Source organism: Melanerpes formicivorus, unplaced genomic scaffold (assembly GCF_026170545.1).
Source record: "Melanerpes formicivorus ecotype bairdi unplaced genomic scaffold, bMelFor1.0.p_v2 SCAF_32, whole genome shotgun sequence".
Classification (NCBI taxonomy): domain Eukaryota; kingdom Metazoa; phylum Chordata; class Aves; order Piciformes; family Picidae; genus Melanerpes; species Melanerpes formicivorus.
Window position 1 is genome coordinate 8,982,819 of NW_027142384.1, and position 24,809 is coordinate 9,007,627.

General features: G+C 46.9%; 2 protein-coding genes across 3 annotated transcripts in view; one reads left to right on the forward strand and one right to left on the reverse strand.

Moving 5' to 3' along the window:
• Nucleotides 1–21,523, forward strand: part of HNF4G (hepatocyte nuclear factor 4 gamma) — a 74,712-nt gene extending 53,189 nt beyond the window's left edge. The window contains exons 2-10 of one of the 2 annotated variants that reach the window (XM_068155590.1): nt 1,806–1,974; nt 4,288–4,382; nt 8,035–8,141; nt 11,820–11,975; nt 14,195–14,282; nt 15,654–15,806; nt 16,672–16,908; nt 17,777–17,899; nt 19,130–21,522. In XM_068155590.1, the coding sequence (XP_068011691.1) occupies nt 1,829–1,974; nt 4,288–4,382; nt 8,035–8,141; nt 11,820–11,975; nt 14,195–14,282; nt 15,654–15,806; nt 16,672–16,908; nt 17,777–17,899; nt 19,130–19,248 (1,224 nt within the window). In that variant the 5' untranslated portion in view covers nt 1,806–1,828 and the 3' untranslated portion in view covers nt 19,249–21,522. Of the gene's footprint in view, nt 1–1,805; nt 1,975–4,287; nt 4,383–8,034; nt 8,142–11,819; nt 11,976–14,194; nt 14,283–15,653; nt 15,807–16,671; nt 16,909–17,776; nt 17,900–19,129 lie in introns of both variants that reach the window. The other variant, XM_068155589.1, reaches the window with a different exon arrangement.
• Nucleotides 9,198–10,945, reverse strand: LOC137449701 (E3 ubiquitin-protein ligase BRE1A-like; the record flags this gene model as incomplete). The annotated part of the gene is made up of 3 exons (XM_068155441.1): nt 9,198–9,365; nt 10,469–10,540; nt 10,616–10,945. Coding segments are annotated over 3 exons (570 nt in total), but the record flags the coding sequence as incomplete, so codon positions are not given.
• Nucleotides 21,524–24,809: the final 3,286 nt, after the last annotated feature.

A 24,809-nucleotide genomic window follows, 5' to 3' on the forward strand; every position in this document is an offset into this window, starting at 1 on the left:
GTACCTGAAGGGATCCTCCAGGAAGGCTGCAGAGGGACTCTTTATGAGGGGGTCTAAAGACAGGATGAGGGGCAAATGGTTTGAAGCCGAGGGAGAGCAGGGTTAGACTGGAGCTGAGGAAGAATTTCTTCAATATGAGGGTGGTGAGACTCTGGAACAGGTTGCCTGGAGGGGCTCTGGATGCCTCCCCACCTGGAGGTGTTCAAGGCCAGTCTGGAAGAGGTTTCCTAGGAAGGTGTTTGAATCCCTATCCCTGGAGGTGTTTCAAAGAGGCAGAGATGTGGTGCTGAGGGCCATGGCTTAGCCCCAGCCTTAGTAGAGTTCGAGAATGGTTGGACTGGACGCTCCTGCGCCTTACACGATTCTGTTCTGTATGTAAAGGGAAGCTGTTACAGCCATTGCTTAAGGTCAAGGTTAACCAAACTGTCTGCTTTATTTGAGTTCATTTATCTCTTACACCTGCACACAAATATCAGTGCCAGCTTGTTGCAACGTACAAGGCACACTCTGGTTTGCAGAGCCTCGCTTGTGCTCTCTCTTTCCCAGAAAGGTGATGATTCTGTCAGTCTAGGATCCTGTCACTCTGTCATTCCATAATTCTACATTCCTGTGATTCTAAAATTCTGTGATTCTATAATGCTGTATTTCTATGAGTCTACCATTCTATGATTCTGTAAGTCTATTAATCTATATTTCTGTGATTCCATAATTCTCTAATCAGATGTTTCTGCATTTCTATGGTTCTATAATCCTGCAACTCTATGATTCTATAATTCTGTGATTCTCTGTTTTACAGTTCTCTAATTCTGGGGTTCTGTGTTTCTTTCTTTCTGTTACTCCATGATCTTTGCCTTTTCTTGCCAGCTCCCCTTTAGAACTGCTGTACAATAACTGGGCACCGCTGCTGGGAGTCAGAGCTCCTCTTCACGCTGGTGTCTGTAATTATCAGGCAGAGCTGCACTTCAGGTTTTAACCCTTTTCAGCTGGGAAGGGTTTGGAATCAAACTGTGTGTTCTTAACTTTAGCAATTCTGTTAACATCTGTATAACTTTGAAAGTTAACATTTTTGTTCACTTGAAGAAGAATTCACTCTGAGTAAGAACAACAAAAGCACACAGAATCACAGCATGGCAGGGGTTGGAAGGGACCTCTGGAGATCATCAAGCCCAACACCCCTGCCAAGGCAGGGTCACACAAGAACACATCCTTGAAATTCTCCAGAGACAGAGACTCCACCACCTCTCTGGGCAGCCTGCTCCAGCACTCTGCCACCCTCAAAGTAAAGAACTTCCTTCTCATGTTTACATGGAACTTCCTATGTTCAGATTTCTGACCATTACCTCCTCTCCTGTCACTGGAGACCCATGAGAAGCATGGCCTCATCTTCCTGACACTCATCCCTTAGGTGTTTGCAAGCACTGGTATGATCCTCCCTCAGTCTCCTCTTCTCTAGCCTAACCAGCCCCATGTCTCTCAGCCTCTCCTCACATGAGAGATGCCCCAGGCCCCTCAGCATGTTAGTGGCCCTGTGCTGGACTCTATTCAGTCATTCTGGAACTGGGGAGCCCAGAACTGGACACAACGCTCAGCAGGGCAGAGTAGAGGGGGTGGAGAACCTCCCTCAACCTATTGGCCACACTCTTCTTAATGCCTTCCAGCTGCACTCGGATTCATAGCCCTGTCGAAAGCGTCAAGCTGCAAATAACAAGGGCTAGAGCAAGTCTCCCTTTAGGTGCCAATCGTTTGTGGGGTGGTTGCTGGAAGCCTTGTCCATAACTGTGTCTGTTGTTGTTGCCTCTCCTCAGACAGTTCAGGAGAAGCTGTCAACATGAATGCTGCTGACAGCGGGGTCAGCAGCCTGTGTGCAATATGTGGAGACCGAGCCACCGGCAAGCATTACGGTGCTTCCAGCTGCGACGGCTGCAAGGGTTTCTTCAGGCGCAGCATCCGCAAGAACCACGTCTACACCTGCAGGTAGCTCCCAGCTTCCTCCACCGCCACTCACTTAAGCAAATCCAGCAAAAATCACCTTCACTGCTCAGACTTCTCAGAGCCATCTCAGGGGATTTTCAGCTTTTCCTTAATGAACTCTAGCCAGCGTTTCGGACGAGCTTGCCATTCGGGGTACATTCTTGTGGTGACAAAACATCTCCCTGCTTCAGGACTGCTTGGTGTTACATATCCCAGGTGCTGCAGTCCAGATGTCTTTTGACATTACTGCCCAAAGAGGTTGCAGAGACTTCACTCCTGGAAGTGTCCCAAGCCAAGCTGGATGAGGCCTTCAGTAATCAGGCCTAGCAGAAAGTGTCCCTGTCCATGGCAGGGGGTTTGAAACTAGAAGAGCTTTAAGGTCCCTTCCAATCTAAATCATTCTGTGATTCTATGAAGAAGAGCAGTTTTATAGATCCCCTTCATCACACAGAGTGTGGCACTGATGGGTCTGAGCAGTGGTTTCCAACAGCTAACCATTCCAACCCAAAACATTCTATGACTCAATGATATAATTTTATCACTTAAGAGCTGTTGCACTCTTTTGTTTATGATAACAAAGGTCATCTCCTGAGAAGAAACAAAAGGCAAAAATGTTCCTATTTTCACTGGCAGTGTCATTCTTAACTGCTTTCTTAAAGTTCTTTTCCCTTTATTTTTTTTCTCATGAAGGTGGTTTCTGAGTAGAAAGTCTAAGACTTATGAATCTTACTTTAAAGGCTGTACAAGCCCATCTGCACCTCTTCCTGCTCTGGGTGACACATTGCTCTTGAGGGTGATCATTTTCCCCCATCAGTCTGAATGGCAATCAGCTAAATTCCAGATGTCTGGCAGCCCAAATTCTCACACTGCAGGGCTGTGCACTGTCTTGGACAAATTGCTCTGTGCAAGCACAAGTCCAGAAAATAGCAGTTTTAAGCTGTACACAGAATGTGTGGAAACCTCTGTGAGTTTAGATAAATCCCTAAAGGAGCCAACTTTGGTACGAGGGGCTTGTGATAGAAAAGGTTTGGTCTGTGCCTCCTTGGTTGCTTAACACTCTTGTAAGGGTAAGACTCCCTTGTAGATACTAAACAGGGATACTCTGCCCTGGTGAGACCACACCTGGAATACTGTGTCCAGTTTGTGGCTCCCCAGTTCACGAGGGACAGAGACCTGCTGGAGAGTCCCAACGGAGAACTACAGGGATAACTGGGGAACTAGAACATCTCTGCTGTGAGGAAAGGCTAAGAGCCCTGGGGATGTTTAGGCTGGAGAGGAAAAGACTGAGAGGGGGTCTAATCAATGTCTATAAATATCTGAGGGGTGGGGGTCAGGATGAAGGTGCCAGGCTCTGTTTGGTGGTGCCCAGTGATAGGGCAAGGAACAACAGGTACAAGCTGGACCACAGGAGGTTCCACCTTAACATGAGGTGAAAGTAACAGAGCCCTGGGGCAGGCTGCTCAGAGAGGCTTGTGAAGTCTCCTCTGAAGACTTCCAAAACCCACCTGGATGTGTTCCTGTCAAGAATTTCTTTGTCATCTCCAGTCTCAATCTCCCCTCTTCCAGCTTCAATCCATTCCCTCCCACCCTATCATTACAAAGCCCTTGTCTGTCTCTACACACACACACATGTGTTGCTGCAAACTGAGCAGTTATGAAACACCTTTTAAGAATGAGCAATTAAAACAGAAATCCAAAGCATCAGCAGAAGAAATCTGGGGTTATAGACATTATTCTGACAGGCTAGCTTTCTTGGTTGTCTTCTTCAGGTTGCCCAGAGTACCTGGACTTCCCTGAAACAGGTTGCCTGGAGAACTTTCTCTGGGGAGGCTTTAGAGCAGCCTTTCAGTACCTGAAGGGGGTTACAGGAGACCTGGAAAGGGACTTTTGATAAGGTCTGGGAATAGCAGGATGCGGGAAATGGCTTTGAGCTGGAAGAGGGGAGATTGAGACTGGAGATGAGGAAGAAATTCTTGACAGTGAGGGTGGTGAGACACTGGAACAAGTTGCCCAGGGTGGCTGTGGATGCCCCTTCCCTGGAGGTATTCAAGGCCAGGTTGGATGAGGCCTTGAGCAGCCTGGGCTGGTGGGAGGTGTCCCTGACCATGGCAGAGGAGTTGGAACTGGATGTTCCTTGAGGTCCCTTCCAACCCAATGCATTCCATTATTACACCTTTTGCCCTGGTGCAATTGAGACTTCCTGGCAGGTGTGTGTGTCTGGATGTGCATATTCCACGATTCTGTGATGCTGTGATCCCTCATCAGGGTGCTGCTCTGTTAATGCTTTCCACCTTTGCCTTTTCTTGTCTCTGACAGATTCAGCCGGCAGTGCGTTGTTGACAAGGACAAAAGGAACCAATGCAGATTTTGTCGCTTAAAAAAGTGTTTTCGAGCAGGAATGAAGAAAGAAGGTAATGGACTCATTTGTTCTTTGCAATACTTTCAAAAGGGAATCAAAATTTTAAGAGGCTCCAGCAGAAAAAGTCAATGGCAAGTCTGCTCTCAGCCTTTCCTGGTGGAGAAAGGCTTTTGTATTGAGGTGACACAAGCATCATCAAGTTTGCAGGTGGGTGAGCACTTAGAACGCTCGGAGCAGTAGCAAACCCAGGGGCTTGAAAGGAATTTGCAGCTGCTTGGGCCATGAATCCCTGCACCAAAATTCCTTGTTTCAAAATGCTGATCCATGTCCTGGAAAAGCTCCAAGAGTGAAATTTTTACTTCTTCCCTTTTTTTTCCTTCTTTCTTTGCCAAACTTGAGTCATTTAAAAGCATTATCTGGGATTTTGTTTCTGCCTGTTTGAGTAATGGTAGTGCCAATTTACTGATCCTTCCCTGAAATGTAAATGTAGGAAGCAAGTAAGACAGAGGAAGTTGAATGAGAAAGTAGGGGGTAGGAGAATAGTTGTAGCTGTCAGTGGAGTGTCTGCATTCACTAATTACATTTCTAATCTCATCAAGGCTTAATACAGGAGGATTGTTACTCAGGTATCTGACAGACATGAAGAAATCTGGGGGTCACAACCATCTTCTTGGCACAGTGAAAGAATCAGATGACCACAGTTGCAGAGCAAGAGGGGAATACAGACAGTGGGAATATCAGAGGAATTTTGTGTTACATTGTTGGGGCTGCTCCTTCACTGGCAGTTAGGGTATAGAGCAAAAGACATCCTGGTCCAGTTCAAAACAGGACTAAAAATGGTTCATCACAGCCTTTACTGCCTGGTTTTGCCAACAAGGGTCGCTTGCAGCCCAGAAGCCCAATGACAGCCTGGGCTGCATCAAAAGAAGCTTGGCCAGGAGATCCAGAGAGGTGATTCTGCCCCTCTGCTCTGCTCTGGTGAGGCCTTACCTGGAGACCTGTGTCAGCTATGGGACCTAAGCACAACAGAGACATAGAACTGATGGAGCAAGTCCAGAGGAGGCCACAAAGCCTCTGCTGTGGGGACAGACTGAAAGAATTTGGGCTGTTCAGCCTGGAGGTAAGAAGGCTCCAGGGAGACCTTAGAGCTATGATTCAGTATCTGAAGGGTACCTACAGGAAGGCTGAAGAGGGACTGTGGGGTTAGGACAAGGGACAATGGTTTGAAACGGGAACAGGGCAGAGTTAGGTTGGACATCAGGAGGAAGTTCTGCACAGTGAGGGTGGGGAGACACTGCAACAGGCTGCCCAGGGCTGGGGTTGAGGTCCTGTCCCTGGAGACATTCAAGCTCAGACTGGATGTGGCCCTGGGCAGCCTGTTCTTGTTGGAGGTATCCCTGCTGAATGCAGGGGGGTTGGACAAGATGTCTTTTGAGGGTCCCTTCCAACCTGATGCAATCTGTGAATCAGTTTTGTGGGGAGCAGGGTGTACCCGCCTGAGGGTCAGGCTGCAGTGTCAGTGTGTACTTCTCCTGTGCTCTGCCTTGGCCATCAGATTTTTTAGTCTCTACAAAATTTTCCTATGATAAAGGAAGCTCTTTCTTTTGTTTGTTTTATTTTGTTTTTCTTTTCTGGAATATGTCTGTACTCCAGTGCTCCTTTTGGGATGAGGCTTTTCTCCTTGGAGCTGGCTGTGGCCTTTCTAACCAGCCTTCCACTGTATGCTTGAGCTAGGCTTGCTAGCTCTGGTGGATCTCCTTGGACACAAGCGTGGCCTTTGGGAATTTGGGCCATGAAAATCAGCACCATATTTTAGAGTTATTATCAGTCTGACATGAAGGGAGACCTCTATGTCTGCAGCAGCCCTAGAAGTGTTGCAAAAAGCAGAGCTTCACAGGCTCTCAAAGCCTGGAGTTCAAGACTAGCTTGGCTGGGATGGGACATCTGGAAGTCTTTTAGTTCAGCCCCTCCTTAAAAGTCAGGCTGATGTCTAGATTCAGTCAGGTTGCCTGGGACCATATTTAGCCAGGTTCATACAGTTCTTGAGAGGGAAGATTCCACAACTCCTCTCAAAAAGCTTTTTTCAGTGCTTGACCACCCTCATTGGGAAGAGTTTTTTTCCTTATGGCTAATTGGAATGTGTCTTCCTGCAGTTAGTGTCCATTGCCTCTTGTCTTCTCATGGCACATTTGAGAAGAATCTGACTCCATTTTCTGTAAACTCCAGAAATGAAATCCCCCAGCTCCACCTTGGTCCTGTCTTGTCCACATAAAGATGTCTCTGCTTCACATGATGCTTCTTGGGGGTTACATCTCCATAGCTGTTTGCTGGACACTGCCCAGTTTTCTAGCATCTTTTGTGTACTGAGGAGCCCAAATCAGAGAAATAATCACTTCCTTCAAAGGCACAACACAGCCTGGTCCATGGCTACCTGACATCGCTGTGAGTCTTCCTGCTGGCTCATGTTTATGAAGTGAAGATAGGTCCTGCAGAACACTTTTAACCTAATTTCCATCATTCTGCCTCCTCTGGTCCCAATCCCTGTAACATTCCATGGTTCAGTGCATCCAAGCCATGTTTGCTCAAAACTTCTCAGTGCTCAAAGTCTGAGCTGTGAATGTCACTGCTTGTGTGTTGTCCTCTACATCAGGCCATGTCTCATAGCATGACTCTAGCATAGTCTAGGTGATAGTTCCTCAGCTTGTTTCTGGTAAATCACTTTCTTCAGGGTAAAAATGAGAAAGGCTTGAACTGGTGAAAGTCCTATAACCCAGTGGGGTAGGACTTGCTGATCTCCAGAGGTCCTTTCCAACCCCTACCATTCTATGATTTCCTGAGTCCCTCTTGGAGCAGATATTCCCCCTCCCTCTTAGAGTCTCTGTTTTCAGGCAGTTTTAGCCTGAAATGACAAAATAGCTTTAGGCAGACAGAGAATCCAGCTAGATAATCCAAAATTATGTATGCACAGGAGAAAATTGAAGCACTTCCCTGTGATTCATCAGTGACTGGAGAGTAGGAAGAAAGTCTTTAGAGTGAAGGTGGGGAGGCACTGGGACAGGTTGCCCAGGGAGGTTGTAGATGCTCCCTCCATGGAGGCATGGCCAAGGCCAGGTTGGATGAGGCCTTGAGCAACCAGGGCTGGTGGGAGGTGTCCCTGCCCTTGGTAGGGAGGGTTGATCTTGATAGGAGAGTTCGATCTTTAAGGTCCCTTCCAACCCCTTCCATGAATCTATAAACCCATAAAGATCACTGAGCAGCTGTGGAGGAAGAAAGCACAACTTGTAGTGACCCAGCCTCTCCCACTGGGACCACTATAAATACACAGAAAACTCACCAGGTGTGCTTTGAGTTGGAAGAGGGGAGATTGAGACTGGAGATGAGAGAGAAATTCTTGACAGTGAGGGTGGTGAGACACTGGAATAGGTTGCCCAGGGAGGCTGTGGCTGCCCCCTCCCTGGAGGTATTCAGGGCCAGGCTGGGTGAGACTTTGAGCAACCTGGGCTGGTGGGAGGTGGCTGGCTAGCCAGCCCCAGAAGTGCTGATAGTTCCGTGCCTGTTGTCCAGTTTTCCACTGCCATCCTCCCTCAGCACACCAGCTCTTCTTTCAGGACCTGGAGCTGCCGCGGGTCGCTGAGGCAGCTGAGGGGGCAGTGCTGCCTGGCAGTGCCCGCGGGTCCCTCGGTGAGGTTGTGCTTCTTTTGCAGCCGTCCAGAACGAACGGGACAGGATCAGCACTCGCAGAAACACTTTTGATGGCTGCAACATCCCCTCCATTAGCACCCTGTCACAAGCTGAGGCGCTCTCTCGTCAGGTATGACACCTGCCCCCCAAGGGTTTGATGACTTTGAGAGACCACTGTGTTCCCCAACTAAATACTTTCTCACTTTGTTTTGGTTTTAGTTATTTTCTTAAATTATTTTTTCTTGTGTTAAATAGATGTGCTGAGATGAGTTTTTCTCTGCTTCCAAAATGCACCCAGCTTCCTCTTCCCAGGGAAAGAATCAGTGATGGGAGACATTCTTAAAGCAAAGTCAATAAAAGCTGGCCTGCTTTCTCCAGGACAATATGTCCTAGGCGCCTTCCTTCATAAAGCTTTATGGTTCCTACTGCTTTTAAATCAGTTGCTGTCTCAGGCAGCTGGTGGCATCTATCTATCCTTGGGGCTGGCTTTCCCATGAAACACCAGGGAATAAAACTGTCCACAGCCATTAGATTCAAAGGGGTGTGGACACTCATTTCCTCCTATCCTTTTGAAAACTGCGTTTTTAATATCCCCAGCCCTTATAAACAAGGCAAACAGAAGTGCTCCAACTGCAGCCTATTCACAGCTTGCTTGCAAATTTTCTTTGTCTCATCTGAACTTCATTTTCTTTTCTATTTTTTTTCCCTTTTCTTTCCCTCCTGTCCAATCAATTGCTGAATGGAACAGTCTCCAGTCCTCTTCTGCACCTCAGATAAATCATAGCCATTGATCTTGCCTTCTTGCACCCCTTACTAACTTACTTAGAATTTAACTGCTACCTTTATGATTCCACACTGACTGATTTATACCTCCCCAAATGTTTTGTAATCTCATCCTTTATCAGCATCTCTCTTCAGGTGGATCTGTCTGTGCAGAATTGATGCAGGAATTACTGGATGAGAGTCTTTGGCAGCTATAAGGTGTCTGCACAGGCTGGATGAACATAATGGACGTTCCTACCTTTCATACCTATAGGACATGAAAAATAGATCTGTTTCACCTCCTCTGTAATTCTTTGAACTTGCTTATTGTGCTTTTTTGTTGTTGTTGGTTTTACTCCCTTAATCATTTCCAACTGAGGTATGCAATTCAGGAGTAAGAACTGGCTGAAATGGAATCACAGCCTCACCCATTCTCGCCATGAGATGGCAGATTCCTGGCCTGGAACATCACAATGTATGGGCCCAAGCCAGCTTCATGAAGTTTAGCAAGGCTAAGTGCAAGGTCCTGCACCTGGATCAGGGCAATCCCAAGCACAAACTCAGGCTGGGCAGAGAATGGATAGAGAGCAGCCTGGATGAGAAGGACTTGGGGGTGTCAGTTGGTGAAAAACTCCCTATGAGCCAACAATGATCACTGACAGCCCAGCAGGCAGCTGTGTGCTGGGCTGCGTCTAAAGCAGGGAGAGCAGCAGCACAGGGAGGGGATTCTACCCCTCTGCTCTGCTCTACTGAGACCCCACCTGCAGCACTGCCCCCAGTTCTGGGGCTGCTGGATAGGGTCCAGTGGAGGCCGTGACCATGATCAGAGGGCTGAAGAACCTCCTCTGTGGGGACAGGCTGGGGGAATTGGGACTGTTCAGCCTGGAGAGGAGAAGGCTCTGGGGAGACCCTAGAGCAGCTTTCCAGTGCCTGAAGGGATTCCAGGAGAGCTGGGGAGGGACTTTTGACAAGGGCTGGGGGTGACAGGATAAGGAGCAATAGCTCTGAGCTGGAAGAGGGGAGATTGAGACTGGAGATGATGAAGAAATTATTTCCAGTGAGGGTGGTGAGACACTGGAAGAGGTTGCCCAGGGAGGCTGTGGATGCTCCCTCCCTGGAGGTGTTCAAGGCCAGGGTGGATGAGGCCTTGGGCAACCTGGGGTAGTCCTGCCTATAGCAGGGGGGTCGGAACTGGATGATCTTGAAGGTCCCTTCTAACCCAAAGCATTCTGTGAATTTAGGAATCTCCTGCTCCCAGAACTCTCTGTAGGTACTTCTGAACTGTGGTCAAGACTTCTCTTATTCTTCTTCTGAAGTTCAGTGTGCTGAATTTCTTTAATTTCTTTCTGTACAGAGAGTTTTCTAGAAGGAATCCTTCTGGTGGCTCTCACATGACACTCAGGATTTTCAACTTCAGTTCATAGAACAGACACTAGGAATGGACTGAGGATTGCAGCAGGGATTTCATGAATGATCTTACTGAAAAGAGACACTCTCTCAGATCTTCTTTTTCTTCTTACCTCTTTTCCTTTTCCTTTTTTTCCCTTCTTTTTTCTCCCTTTTTTCCCTTATTTTTCTTTCTATTTTTGCTTTTTTCCTTTTTTTCCTTATTTTTTCTTTTTCTTTCTTTTTTCCCCCTTTTTTCCCCTTCTTCCCCCTTTCCCCCCCTTTTTTCTTTCTTTTTCTTTTTCTTTTTTTTTCCTTCTTTCTCTTTTTTTTTCTTTTTTCTTTTTCTTTTTCTTTTTCTTTTTCTTTTTCTTTTTCTTTTTCTTTTTCTTTTTCTTTTTCTTTTTCTTTTTCTTTTTCTTTTTCTTTTTCTTTTTCTTTTTCCTTCTTTCTTTTCCTTTTTTCTTTTTCTTTTTCTTTTTCTTTTTCTTTTTCTTTTTCTTTTTCTTTTTCTTTTTCTTTTTCTTTTTCTTTTTCTTTTTCTCTTTCTTTTTCTCTTTCTTTTTCTTTTTCTTTTTCTTTTTCTTTTTCTTTTTCTTTTTCTTTTTCTTTTTCTTTTTCTTTTTCTTTTTCTTTTTCTTTTTCTTTTTCTTTTTCTTTTTCTTTTTCTTTTTCTTTTTCTTTCTCTTTTTCTTTCTCTTTTTCTTTCTCTTTCTCTTTTTCTTTTTCTTTTTCTTTTTCTTTTTCTTTTTCTTTTTCTTTTTCTTTCTCTTTCTCTTTCTCTTTCTCTTTCTCTTTTTTGTTTTCCTTTCTTTTTCTCTCTTTTTCTCTTTTCCTTTTCCCTTTCCCTTTTCCATTCCCTCTTTCCCCCCTTCTTTTTATTTTTTCTTCTTCATCTCCATCTTTTTCTGTGGTATGCTGTCAGCTATAAGATGACACTCTCTTCTCAGGCTTGGTTCTCTGTTGCCATTTGGTGTCTGGTTCAAGAGCAATCCTGCTTTTGTTCACTTCCTTGAAAAGTCATTAAGAATTTCATGATTTGGCTCAGTGATGATGTGACAGTGCCCCAGCTTCAGACCCTGGCAGATACTACCCTTTTCTTATTTCACACAACACTGTTCACTGCAGGTGGTCTAATGCACACTCCTACACTTGCTCTGCAGCATCTTATGTTCAGAGCCTATGCTGCTGCTTCATCAAGAGAAACCATTCTCCTCCAGGCACTGCAAAGCCCTTGGTTTGCCTTCTGCAGAAGAACCTGCTCCCCCTTTACCTCTCTCTTTGCCCTTCGTGTTACTGCATCCCGCTATGAGTTGCCTTTTTGCCTGAAATGAGGGAAGGGAATAGACCCCTCACCTCTTCCCCTGCAAATCATGAGGGCTCTATTATATTTTTAAAACAGCAATTTGGAATGAGCAGAGATTGGATTATGATGCAAACACTGCAATTGTTTACATCCTCTAATACACAGCGGTCGTGATGAGAAATCAAATCAGGTTTATGTGTAGGTTAATGGTCCATATGGGCAAGGAATTTCTCCGGTGGATGCATGATTACTGCTGATGTGTTTGGTTTTTTTCCTTAAACATGCTGTTAAGCAGTGAAAATGCAATTAGGTGAAATTTAACATTGTTATTTTTTTCTCTCCTGCTATGGCCAGATCTCAGTCCCCAGTCCTGATGCTAGCACTGACATAAGTGTTAAGAAAATTGCTGGTATTAGTGATGTCTGTGAATCTATGAAGCAACAGCTCCTGGTCCTGGTGGAATGGGCTAAATATATTCCAGGCTTCTGTGAATTACCTCTGGATGACCAGGTATAAGGGGAGACCAAAAGGAAAAGTTTAATGTACTGTCCTCTTATTTCTGTGGTATTTAAATGTTGTGATAAAGCCCTTTTATTTTTTCTGGGTTTTTTTTTTTGTGTCTGACCATATAGAATTGAGAGAAGATTGCTTTAGATTAGACATTAGGAAGCAATTTGTCCCTATGAGGGTGGTGAGGCACTGGAACAGGTTGCCCAGAGAAGCTATGGAGGCTCCATACCCTACAAGTATTCCAAGCCTGGCTGGCTGGGGCCTTGAGCAACCTGGTCTAGTGGGAGGTGTCCCTGCCCATGGCATGAGGGTTAGAACTGGATGATCTTTGAGAACCCTTCCAAAGCAATCCATCCTATGATTCTGTGGTGGGAAATGCGTCAGAACCTTAGGTACTTTAGAAGAATAGAGACAAAGAGGTTATAATGATTTCCTCTTCTCCATTTGTGACAGCCTCTTCCTAAGGGGCATTGTGCATTTAGTTATAAAATAAAGCAGCTGCTTTCCAACAGAAGGTTCCTGATCTGGGCATCAGCCAGACTTGCACACCATAGAGCAGGCCACACTAGATAAGTTAACTCCACTGAGAACCTGAGAAGTCTTAACATGTAGAATCATAGAGTGGTTTGGATTGAAAAGCACCTTAAAGGTCATCTAGATCCAGCCTCCTTGCCACAGACAAGGGCAGAAGTATCCCTCAGTGCTTCATATCTCTCCATCATTTATAAAGCACTGGCTTGAATCCCTAAGAAAAGAGTTTCGTGCCAGGAGTTCCATGAGGAAATAGAGGCCAGGGCTGAAGTTTCAGGGCTGAAACCAGAGGGAAGTGAATAGCTGGCAAAGAGCAAACTACTGACCACAATTTGAAGAGCCTTCCTGGTATGAGTCAGGTTTGTTCTTTGCTGACAGCAGTGGCTATTTTAGTGTAACCTGGCTTTTGGGGGGAGGAAAAGCTCTTTGAAAGGCCACAGAAGTTTTTAGTTCAAAGTAAGAAAAATGAAGCACTGGTAGTGCTTCAAATGTGGTGTTGGTCAACAGCCAGCTGAAGATGAGCCAGTGTGTATGTAGGTGACCAAGAATGACGCCAGCATCCTGGTCTGAGCAGGGAAGGCCACACCTTGACTCCTGGATTCAGTTTTGGGGCAGTCACCACAAGAAGGACATTGAGGGGCTGAAACTTATCTGGAAAGAGACAACAAAGCTGCTGAAGGGTCTGGAAAACAGGGCTGGTGAGAAGCAGCTGAGGGACCTGGGGTTGTTTAGTCTGGAGAAAAGGAGGCTGAGGGGAGAACTCATTGCTCTCTACAGCTCCCTGGAAGAGGTTGGAGTGAGGTGGAAGTTTGGTTCTTCTCCCTACTGACATGGGATAGGATGAGAAGTGGCCTCAGGTTACACCAGGGGAGGTTTAGGTTGGACATGAGAAGAAACTTCCTCCCTGAAAAGGCTCTCAACCACTGGCACAGGCTGCCCAGGGAGGTGGTTGAGTCCCCATCCCTGGAGGTGTTTGAAAGAGGCAGAGATGTGGTGCTGAGGGCCATGGTTTAGCAGCAGCCTTGGCAGAGTTAGAGAATGGATTAACTAAGTGATCTTGAAGGCCTTTTTCATCCAAAACAATTCTGAGACCCTGTGAATTCACTGTAACAGTCAGTTCCAGTCCACTGGAGCCTTTACCATTAAAATTCAAGGAAAGAATTTCACGAGGCCCTAGGAGCTAAATGCAAGTATTGTAGCTTTGGAGAGCTTTGTGTTCAAAGTCCAGACCAAATACTGGGGAAGGACAGAGGAGTACAATTCATCTCTAGGGCACTGTTAGTGTGATGTTATGGATTTTAAGTTCACTCAACATTTTACATTAGGATCCTAGCAGCCTCAAACATGAACCTTCATCATAGAGTCATTAAGGCTGGGAAAGACCTCTATGATCATCCAGTCCAGCCATCAACCCAACACCACCATGGCCATTAAACCATGTCCCCATGTGCCATGGCCACACCTTTCTTGAACACCTCCAGGGATGGGGACATCACCACCTCCCTGGGCAGTCTGTTCCAATCCCTGACCACTCTTGCAGCAAAGAAATTGTTCCTCACGTCCAACCTAAGCCCACCCTGGTGCCACCTTAGCTGAATACTCTCGTGCCAATGTGTATCCGCGTTTCACTTACCCTTCCAGGAATTGCTGGTTTATCTTCTAATGAGTCTGCTGTTTTATCTCTTGAGGTTGCCCTGCTAAGAGCCCATGCTGGGGAACACCTGTTGCTTGGAGCAGCAAAACGGTCCATGGCCTATAAGGACATTTTACTTCTAGGTAAATATTGGTTTTGTTTTAATTAATAATGATGATGATATAGGACAATAGCAACCATGTAAGAGGGAACTGCTCTGGCACAATCAAAGCAATGCACTCTCTGAATACTAAAGAGCTGTTAATGACACAGTGCCATGTGTCCTCTTCCAGCAAAAGCAGGGGAGCAGCTTCCTGTGAGCTAATGCAGCTCAAGGAAGAAGTTTGAAGCTCACTTTGCCATTGCATTCATCTCTTATGTAAAGGCCTGCTTGCTACATACTTCTGTATTCCAAGGTGGTCTTCACCCTTGTGGACCAACCAGTACATGCTGGGCTACTGACATGCACAAATCATTTACAGGATGATAACTGTAGTTTTGCAAATAAACTGTGTTTGCAAAGAAGAGTTTGGGATGATGCAAAAAAAGAGTTATTGCTTTAAAAATATATGAATTTGAGCTAGATGAAATGGGCTTTGGAATGTGGGCTTCATTTAGTATGTTGCATCAAAGTCTTTACATCATCCTGGGGTGTGTTAGAAGGCCTGTAATTAGTAGGTGAAGGGAGGTTCTTCTCCCTTCTACTCTGCCCTGCTGAGGCTACATCTGGAATATTGCATACAGTTCTGGGCCCCTCAGTTCAAGAAGGACCTCAGGGAACTACTTAAGAGTGTCCAGCACAGAGCCACAAAGCTGCTTCAGGCAGTGGACCATCTCCCTGTGAGTTCAGGCTGAGGGAGCTGGGGCTCTAGAGCTTGGAGCAGAGCAGCCTGAGGGCTGCCCTCATTGCTGGTGATAAAGATGTGCAGGGCAGTGTGGGGAGGATGGAGCCAGGCTCTGCTCAGGGGTGTCCAAGGATAGAACAAGCTGGAGCAGAGGAGGTGCCACGGGAACAGAAGGGAAAACTTTGTCCTTGTGAGGGTGCTGGAGGCCTGAAGCAGACTGCCCAGAGAGGTTGTGGAGTCTCTTTCTCTGGAGACATTCCAAACCCACCTGGATGTGTTCCTGAGGCAGCTGCCCTGGGTGATCCTGCTCTGGCAGGGAGGTTGGACTGGATGACCTTTTGAGGTCCCTTCCGACCCCTAACATGATGTGACCCTGTGATTCTATGAACCCACATGTTGGGATTAGATATTAAGAATTAGGATGTTAGGGTGAATATTAGGAAAAAATGCTTTACTGCAAGAGTGTTCAGGCTGCCCAGGGAGGTGGTGGAGTCCCCATCCCTGGAGGTGTTTGAGAAATGTGTGGCTCTTTGGGAGATGGTTTAATGGCTGTAGTGGTTTGGGGTTGTAGTGGTTGGACTTGATGATCTTAGAGGCCTTTTCCAACCCAACCAACTCTGTGTTTCTATGTTCTTTGTCATGATGTTCGTGATGTTCTTTCTCTCCAAGGCAACAATTACATCATCCACCGCAACAGCACGGAGGTGGAGATCAGCCGGGTGGCCAATCGCATCCTGGACGAACTGGTCCGACCCTTCCAGGAAATCCAGATTGATGACAACGAGTATGCCTGCCTGAAAGCCATTGTGTTTTTTGACCCAGGTACCCTTGCAGACCAGCTCTCAGAGTTATTCACTGAAGGGCAGTGAAGGCAAAAGGGACCTGGGGGTCCTGGTGGATGGAAGGTTGACCATGAGCCAGCAATGTGCTCTTGTGGCCAGGAAGGCCAATGCCATTCTGGGGTGGATGAGAAGGGCTGTGACCAGTAGGTCAACAGAGATTCTCCTCTCCCTCTACTCTGCCCTGCTGAGGCTGCATCTGGAATATTGTGTCCAGTTCTGGGCCACTCAGTTCAAGAAAGACAGTGAGCTACTTGAAAGAGTGCAGTGCCGAACCATGAGGATGATGAAGGGAGTGGAACATCTTCCATATGAGGAGAGACTGAGGGAGCTGAGGGCTCTTTAGCTTGGAGAAGAGGAGACTGAGAGGTGACCTCATCAATGTTGATAAAGATGTAGAAGATGAATGCCAAGAGGCTGGAGCCAGGCTCTGCTGGGTGATGGCCAATGACAGCACAAGGGGCAATGCTAGAAGTTGAGGCATAGGAAGTTTCATGTAAGTGTGAGGAAAAATTATTTCCCTGTGAGGATGACAGAGCCCTGGAACAGGCTGCCTGGGGAGCTTGTGGAGTCTCCGTCTGTGGAGATATTCCAAACTCGCCTGGGTGCTCTGGCAGGAGGGGTGGACTGGATGAGCTTTTGAAGTCTTTTCCAGCCCCTGAAATTCTGTGATTCTGTGATGTTATGTCTGATGAGACTGAAGGTCGTTTCAGCTGCTCAGGCATCTGCTCATGTTATCTGGATGGATGGACAAGAATAAAATGGAAAAGAGGGGGAAAAAATAAAAGGCAAAGTGCTCCTCTGAAGTCACAGCCTGCTTTGACTGTAAGTGTTTGCCATTTTTTCAGATGCCAAAGGCCTGAGCAATCCAATGAAGATCAAGAACATGAGGTTCCAAGTGCAGATCAGTTTAGAGGATTATATTAATGACCGCCAGTATGACTCTCGAGGAAGATTTGGAGAACTGCTGCTGCTGCTGCCTACACTCCAGAGCATCACTTGGCAAATGATTGAGCAAATCCAATTGGTTAAACTGTTTGGAATTGTTAAAATTGACAGCTTGCTGCAGGAAATGTTACTGGGAGGTAAGCTGGCCACTGGGTAAGCTTACTGTGTTGTATTCCTTTGAATTTGGTGTGCTGGGGTTTTGAAGGGATCGTGCTGTAAGCAGGCACTTTGACACTGCTTCACTGGTTAACCTTGGGGTCATATGATTGTTAGCTGAATGCCTCTTCTCTTGGCTGCTCATCTTGTTAACTCAGTCCTGCAACCTCTGATTGTGATGTGTACTGAGAATCACAGAATTGTTGGATGAGACCTTAAAGATCAGCTACTTCCCACTCCCCTGACATCAACAGGGTCACCTCCTACTAGACCAAGTTGCCGAAGACCCCATCTACCTATGCTGGGAACACTTCTGGGCTTGGAGCCTCAAAAACTTCTCTGAGCATCCTGTTACAGTGCCTCACCACTCTCATGGGGAAGAATTTCCTCCTTATGCCTCATCTCAATCCAGCTTCTGCCAGTTTGAAGCCATCACCCTTTGGTGATGTCCTGTCACTCCATGCCTTTGTAATAAGTCCCTCTCCAGCTCTTCTGGAGGCCCCCTTGGAATCCTGGAAGGCTGCTCTAAGATCTCCCTGGAGCCCTCTCATCTCCTGGCTGAGCTATTTGTGACGTCTCAGCCTTTGCTGGGTCTCATACAATTCCCAAGGCAGATGGAAGAACCCATAGAAGAGTTTCCTGAAATCCACTGTTAGTGCAGTCAAAACAGAGGCAATAAACACAGTGCTTAATTTGGCTGATGCCTAATTGTTTAATGAATACCCAGAGACAGTTATTCAAATTGCCAATCACAATATTTGCTGGGCAGAAATGTGATTATTGTAGTCTTAAGTGCCTGGCAGCAACATCTTTTTCCTGACTGTCCATATGCTGATGTGGTTTTTGCAGGCACTTCTAATGATGCCAGCCATCTGCATCACCCAGTGCATCCTCATCTGGCCCAGGACCCCTTAACCGGCCAAACTATCCTCATAAGTTCAATGTCTGCTCCTGTGCACACAGAACAGATCTGTAAGTCCTTGCATGTCCTAATGTGTCACTGCTACATTGACAACTGGTAACTGGAATGGAGGTGGCCTGCCAGTGCTCCCACAGTGTCACACCTCGAGTCCAGAGCCAGTCCTGGGAGCTGAAGGCTTCTTGTCTTGGCTGCTCATCTTGTTAGCTCAGTCCTGCAGCCTCAAGATTGTGCTGTGCACTTGGATTATAGAGTCATTGAATGGTTTGGGTTGGATGGGATCTTAAAGATCATGCAGTTCCCACTCATGCTAGATTCAAGAATTCCCTTGGAGTAAATGAAGGTGACTCAACACCAAAGGCCTGATGAGATCAGTTGATTTGATCCAATGAGCCTTGTGTGACAGCTCTTGGTCACTTGTGCCATGAGGATGCTTGGTTGGATGAGAGGAGGGAAATAGGAAGAAAAAGGAGGGAAAAGAGAGAGAATGGAGAAGTAGATATCAGCACCCTTGGATCCAGAAATGTCTCATAAGATTAGTCTAAGTTCTTCAGTTGTGGGTGTAGATCCAGTGAGGGCTTCTGTGGTAGATACAACACTTGGCCCCCAAATACTGCTGTCCCTTTTTTCCCTTCAGGTGTGGGGTGGCCTCCTCAATTCACACAGGGAGGCTGTGCTGGTTGGCATGAGCCCCCTCAAGTGCAATGCCTATCATAGGCCTTTCCAGGGGGGGTTACAGTGGTTTAGAGACACCAGTTCAAAGAAAAGACAGAATTCCACCTTGGCAGAACCCATCTTTTCCCACTGTTAATCCATCTGCCAGGAACAGGTCTGGCCTGTAGCTCCAGAATGGAGGTGGTTGAGGGCCATCAACAGCCATTGATACTTCCTGTCTCTAGGAAGGCCTTGTCCCTTCAGGGACACATCTTTGTCACCAGCAATGAGGGCAGCTCTCAGGCTCCTCTGCTCCAAGCTCCAGAGCCCCAGCTCCCTCAGCCTGTCTGCACAGGGAGATGTTCCACTCCCTGCAGCAGCTCTGTGGCTCTGTGCTGGACTCTCTCAAGCAGTTCCCTGAGGTCCTTCTTGAAGTGAGTGGCCCAGAACTGGACACAATGTTCCAGATGCAGCCTCACCAGGGCAGAGTAGAGAAGGAGGAGAACCTCTCTGACCTACTGACCACAGCTCTTTTAATCCACCCCAGGATACCATTGGCCTTCTTGGCCACTAGGGCACCCAGCTGGTCATGAATAAAGATGCTTAATTCTCTCTATCTTCTCTTTCAGCAACTCCAGAAACTCCATTACCTTCCCCTCCTCAAGGCTCTGGGCAAGAGTACAAAATGTCTACAAATCAGGCTTCAGTCATTGCACAGCAATCTATTTTGAAACAAAAGCCTTTGTGATGACATTTCTATTTCTTATCCTGCCTTCCTTCCTTCTTCCCTGCCTCCCTACCTTCCTGCCTTCTTTCTTCCCTCTCTCCTTCTCTACCTCTCCCCCTTCCCTCCTTTTTATGCACTAGATGGGTAGAACACTTGCACATTTAAAATCTCAGGATAATAAAGGGAATTCTTTCCTCAGCAGCCACTACTTCAGGTGGAAACACCTCATGGTTTGGAAAGTGAGACTCACTGCCAGGTACAGCTGTGGACACAGCAGTCTGACAGAAATGTATAGAGGTTGATATTATTTGTAGATCTTTTAACTGCACAGATTAATTTTTTTATGTCCTGTTTTAGTTGCTGTCTTAATGTTATGGTTGGGTTTAGATGTGTATATAAGGTTTTTGTGTTGTGTTGGGACTGGTTAGTGCTTCTTTAGCTGTGCATTGTAGATGTGAGAAAGAAGGCTAATCAAAAAGCCAAAGGTTCTATTGCCAGTGAAGCAGCAGGCTGCCAAGCAAAGCAGGAGGAGAAGATACTTCATGGACACACACATCCCTCTGCAACAGCTGGGTTTGCAGACCCATCTCTTTCCAGGAGACTTTCAATCAAGGAGTTGAATCCTTCCTGCATGAATCAGGGGCTCTGCTGTGGGCATGCATGTTTGAAGACCTCTGAAAATCTGCTGTGGGCAAATCTGAGGACTGAAAAGCTGTGTGGGCAGGAATGCCTGCAGCAGCCAGCTGGACACTGGGTCTGTACTGCTGCATGTAACCAAAACCAGGCATCTGTGCTGGGTTGCTCAGCACTGTCTGGTACTCCCCCAGACAATTCCTAGGCAGGCTTTGGAAATGGGGTCAGTCCAGGGACATGTTTCACCAAGTGCTTTGGATGTGGCCACTTCTCTCTAGAGGCACAGAAGGTGTAACTAGGAATGTGGCCAGACTGTGCCACTTGACCTCAGGGCTGGAGCAGAGACTTTGCACTGTTGGGTTTGCTACCATCAAAATCTGTGTTGCTTTGCCTGAATGGCTGATGGATGCACATTTCAGCCAGCACTCTGAACCTGTCCTGCAGAGAAGCTGTAGTGGTGCAGTAGCTCTGTGTCTGGAGGAGTAGTTCTGTGTCTGGAGAGCATTGCTGACTAACTGAAGTGGCAAACGTGCCTGAGTTCAGCTGCTGCTTTGAGCCACGGTGTTTCAAGGCAGAAGCCAGCCAGCACATCAAATGCTCCTCCTCTGGATGCTTAGGAGCTTTCAGAAGCTGGGGATAAATTGATTTATGGTGGGGAGCCCCCTTCTCCTCAACTTCCCTCCCTTCTGCTCTGAGAGAATCCAACATTGCCAAAGTTTTGTGTCAGTCTCTTCTCTCGAGTAACAAGTGGTAGAAGGAGAGGAAATGGCCTCAAATTGCCCCAGGAGAGGTTTAGGTTGAACCTGAGAAGAAAATTCTTCACTGCAAGGGTTCTCAAACACTGGAAAAGGCTCCCCAGGGAGGCGGTTGAGTCCCCATCCCTGCAGGTGTTTCAAAGAGGCAGAGATGTGGTGCTGAGGGCCATGATTTAGCCCCAGCCTTGGTAGAGTTAGAGGATGGTTGGACTGGATGAGTTTAAAGGTCTTCTCCAACCAAAAAGGTTCTGTGATTCCGTGGTGGGGATGACTTTTGTGTACTTACCATGGAAGTAGTGCTGGGCTCAAACTGCCTGGCTTCACAGGGTCAGTTGCATAAACATGGCAGGACTGATCTGACTAAAGCCTTCTAACTGGAAATACAAAGTGGTCCCCAAGTTGGCCACTGTTGCCTTACAGAAGCCATGTGCAAGCTGCCTGAATGGATTTAGTTCCCACACTGGGCTTTAGATATCAAGTGCACAAGAAAATCTTTTCACACACTGCCAAATGGTTCTGGGAGATAAATAAAGTTTAGCTGACCAAAGAAGTTCCCTTTTTTTCTACCACACATTGCATTTTGGGGGGCAAAGGAGAACACCACTGTAATTTATTGGGAAAAAAAAAAAAAAAGCTGATTTATTTTGTAAATGTATCATTATTTTTGTAAAGTTAATTATGAGAGGGGTGAGGGGTGGGGGAAGAAATCACACCTGATTAGCTTTGTCAAATATTAAATTATGGTAAGAGGTAACTTTATACATTTGACCTCTGGTACCAAGGGGGTTTGTGCTGAGCATTTGGAATAGAAAAAGAGTTGCTGGAAAGATTTCAAATGGCCTGGTTTGCATCAAAGCTCAATAAAGAGAAGTGAGTGCTCCAAAGGGCACAGTGTACCTGGTGTGAGTCTTTTTTAAACTGTTGACATAAACAAAGGCAGTGCTGCAGGTTGCTCCTCTGATGGGTAAGTCCACAGACGCAGCCTGGCTTTCATCTCAGGAGGATTCGCAGCCTCACAGAACGCCTGAGCTCGGAAGGGACCTCTAGAGGTCATCTTTATCCAATCCTCCCCCTCCCTGCTGCAGCAGGATATTGAAATTGTATGAAAGAATATGATGGCAAAGTATTCCACAGCTCTGCTTTGCAGGTGATTGTTCTGACTCAGAAAAGAGCTGGAGCCCGTGCTGAATTCCATCTGTGTTTAACATGAAGTGTATGCTCCACAGCCTGGGGGGCTTCTTTCTGGCCTTCTTTCATTGAGACTCTTGAATGTGTCTGGAGAAGGGCAACGAGGCTGGGGAGAGGCCTCAAGCACAGCCCTACAAGGAGAGGCTGAGGGAGCTGGGGTTGTTTAGCCTGGAGAAGAGGAGGCTCAGGGGAGACCTTATTGCTGTCTACAACTACCCGAGGGGAGGTTGTAGCCAGGAGGGGTTTGGTCTCTTCTCCCAGGCAACCAGCACCAGAACAAGAGGACACAGTCTCAAGCTGCACCAGGGGAAGTTTAGGCTGGAAGTGAGGAGAAAGTTCTTCACAGGGAGAGTTGTTAGCCATTGGAATGTGCTGCCCAGGGAGGTGGTGGAGTCACCATCCATGGAGGTGTTTAAGAGGGCATTGGACATGGCACTTGGTGCCATGGTTTAGTAGTCATGAGGTGTTGGGTGACAGGTTGGACTTGATGATCTCTGAGGTCTTTTCCAACTTGGTTGATTCTATGATTCTATTATTCAGGGAGGGCTTCACAAATCACTGCCTTTTGTTGTTCCACTGTGCTGGTACTGAGCCTAAGTCACTTGCAACAAAGCAGTCATTTATTTTGTAGATGAAGTCTCTGAAAGCCTTGGAAGATGTTTTATGCTTCCCCTCTACTCTCTGCTTGGTGAGACCCCACCTGGAGTCCTGGGCCCAGCTCTGAAGTCCCTGACACAAGAACATGGAACAGTTGGGGTTGGGCACAGGGCTGGAGCACTTCCCCTGTAAGGACAGAATGACAACTGGGGTTGTTCAGCCTGGAGAGGAGAAGACTGTAGGGAGACCCTTCTAACAGCCTTCCATGGTTTGAAGGGGGGAGCTTCAGGAGAGCAGGGGAGGGGCTTTTGACAAAGAAACGGAGTGCCAGAACAAGGAGTGATGGCTTCAGACTGAGGTTGGGAATTAGGAGGAAATTCTTCCCCATGAGGGTGGTGGAGCACTGGAACAGGTTGCCCAGAGAAGTTGTGGAGGCTCCAAACCTGGAAGTGTTCCAAGCCTGGAAGTGTTGGCTGGGGCACTGAGCAACTTGGACTAGTAGGAGGTGTCCTTGGCCAAGACAGGGGGTTTGGAACAAGACAACTTTAAGATGCCACCCAGCTCAACCCATTCTATGATTCCATGGTTCTATGATATATTTATCGTAGATAAAAAACATCTCCTCAGCCTTGGAAAGTGTTCAGGTGTAGACCTCCTTTGAGCAGATTTTAAACTGGGGTGGGGGGCAGGTGTTGGGTTGGATGGCAGCAATAACACATTCAGTGGAGTTGTTTGCATCTGCTCACCTGCTATACTGTGTAGTGCAGAGCTGCAGGGCAAAGTACGAGTGGGAGAGAGCAGAAACCCTGCTTCTGAATGCTGGAGATCTTCAGCTCCCTCTGAGGAACTTGTGTCTGTGGCTGATAACTCTACATGAAGGATTTCTCTGCTCTGTACTGATTTGAGTGAAGGAAGTTTCTGATTTTATGGAGCAGAAGAGACTTTATTTTTTTTCCAATTCACAATGGAAAAAATATGGAAAACCCATGGGAAAACCTAAATCTTCAATGTTATAAAGTGCTGACAGATTCTTCCTTCAATCAGCTTTACAAACAGCTCCAGTAACTGCATCAGGACTTTCTGTTTTTCAGAGGGCTGGATGTATCACCTTCCAGCTCTCATCACTCTAGGCAATGCCTCCCAGGGAAGGAATTCTAAGTGCAAGTGAAGGTATTTACCCATGTCCAGGAGCCTTGTTGTGGCAGATATGTGGGCATTCTTAGGCATCTCCTCTGCTCCACCTTACCCCCAATGCCCCTTGTCCTATCCTTGGACAGCCCTGAAGAGAGCCTGGCTCTCTCCTTCCCACACTGCCCTGCACATCTTTATCACCAGCAATGAAGGCAGCCCTCAGGCTGCTCTGCTCCAAGCTCCAGAGCCCCAGCTCCCTCAGCCTGTCCACACAGGGAGATGCTCCACTGCCTGCAGCAGATCTGTGGCTCTGTGCTGGACTCTCTCAAGCAGTTCACTGAGGTCCTTCTTGAGGGCCCAGAAAGATAGCATCATTGTCATCCAGCCTGCCCTCAGTCCTCGCTTCTTTCTGCTTCCCTATTGTCTTCTGGCAAATCCAAATATTTTCATTAATTTGGAATTCTACATGGAAATAAAGAGCCCTCTGTGAAGTCCATGAAGGGAAGTGATTGTCCCCCTGTACTCAGAACTGGGGAGGCCACACCTTGGATACTGGGCTCAGTTTTAGGGCCCTCACTCAAAGAGGGACATTGAGGTGTTGGAGGGAGTTGAGAGAATGCAAGGAAGCTGTTGAAGAGGCTTGAGAACATTTGGCTGGTGAGGAGCAGCTAAGGGACCTGGGGTTGTTTAGTCTGGAGAAGGGGAGGTTGAAGGGAGACCTCATTGCTCTCTACAGCTCTCTGAAAGGAAGTTGCAGTGAGGTGGGTTTGGTCTCTTCTGCCTAGAATCAGGTGATAGAAGGAGAGGAAATGGCGTGAAATTGTGCCAAGGGAGGTTTTCTTTGTGGCCTTCCCTGGACCTGCTGCAACATTTCCATGGCCTTCTTAAGCTGGGGGCTACAGAACTGCACAGAGTGCTCCAGGTGGGATCTGAGCAGTGCAGAGCAGAGAGGCAGAGTCACCCCTCTCTCACAATGGAGCCAGTTTCAGCTGCTACCCAGCTAAAAGCATCCCAGATTGATAGACACTGACTTGTGGGATCATGCAGAACTTCTGTTGTACGCTGTGCATTTTGCTGCAGAAGGCAGCTGCTGCAGCTTGTGCTACATTTTGATCAGCAAGCAGATTTCCTCCCCTCTGTTTTTCTGACCCCCCCCTTGCAGCTGAATATGTTTTCCATGAACCTGACAGCCCAACAAAGCCTCCCACACTGCCTTTTGTAATTTAAATAATGCCACCATATGAACGTGGAGATTGTGCATGAAGAGGAGAAGGTAAT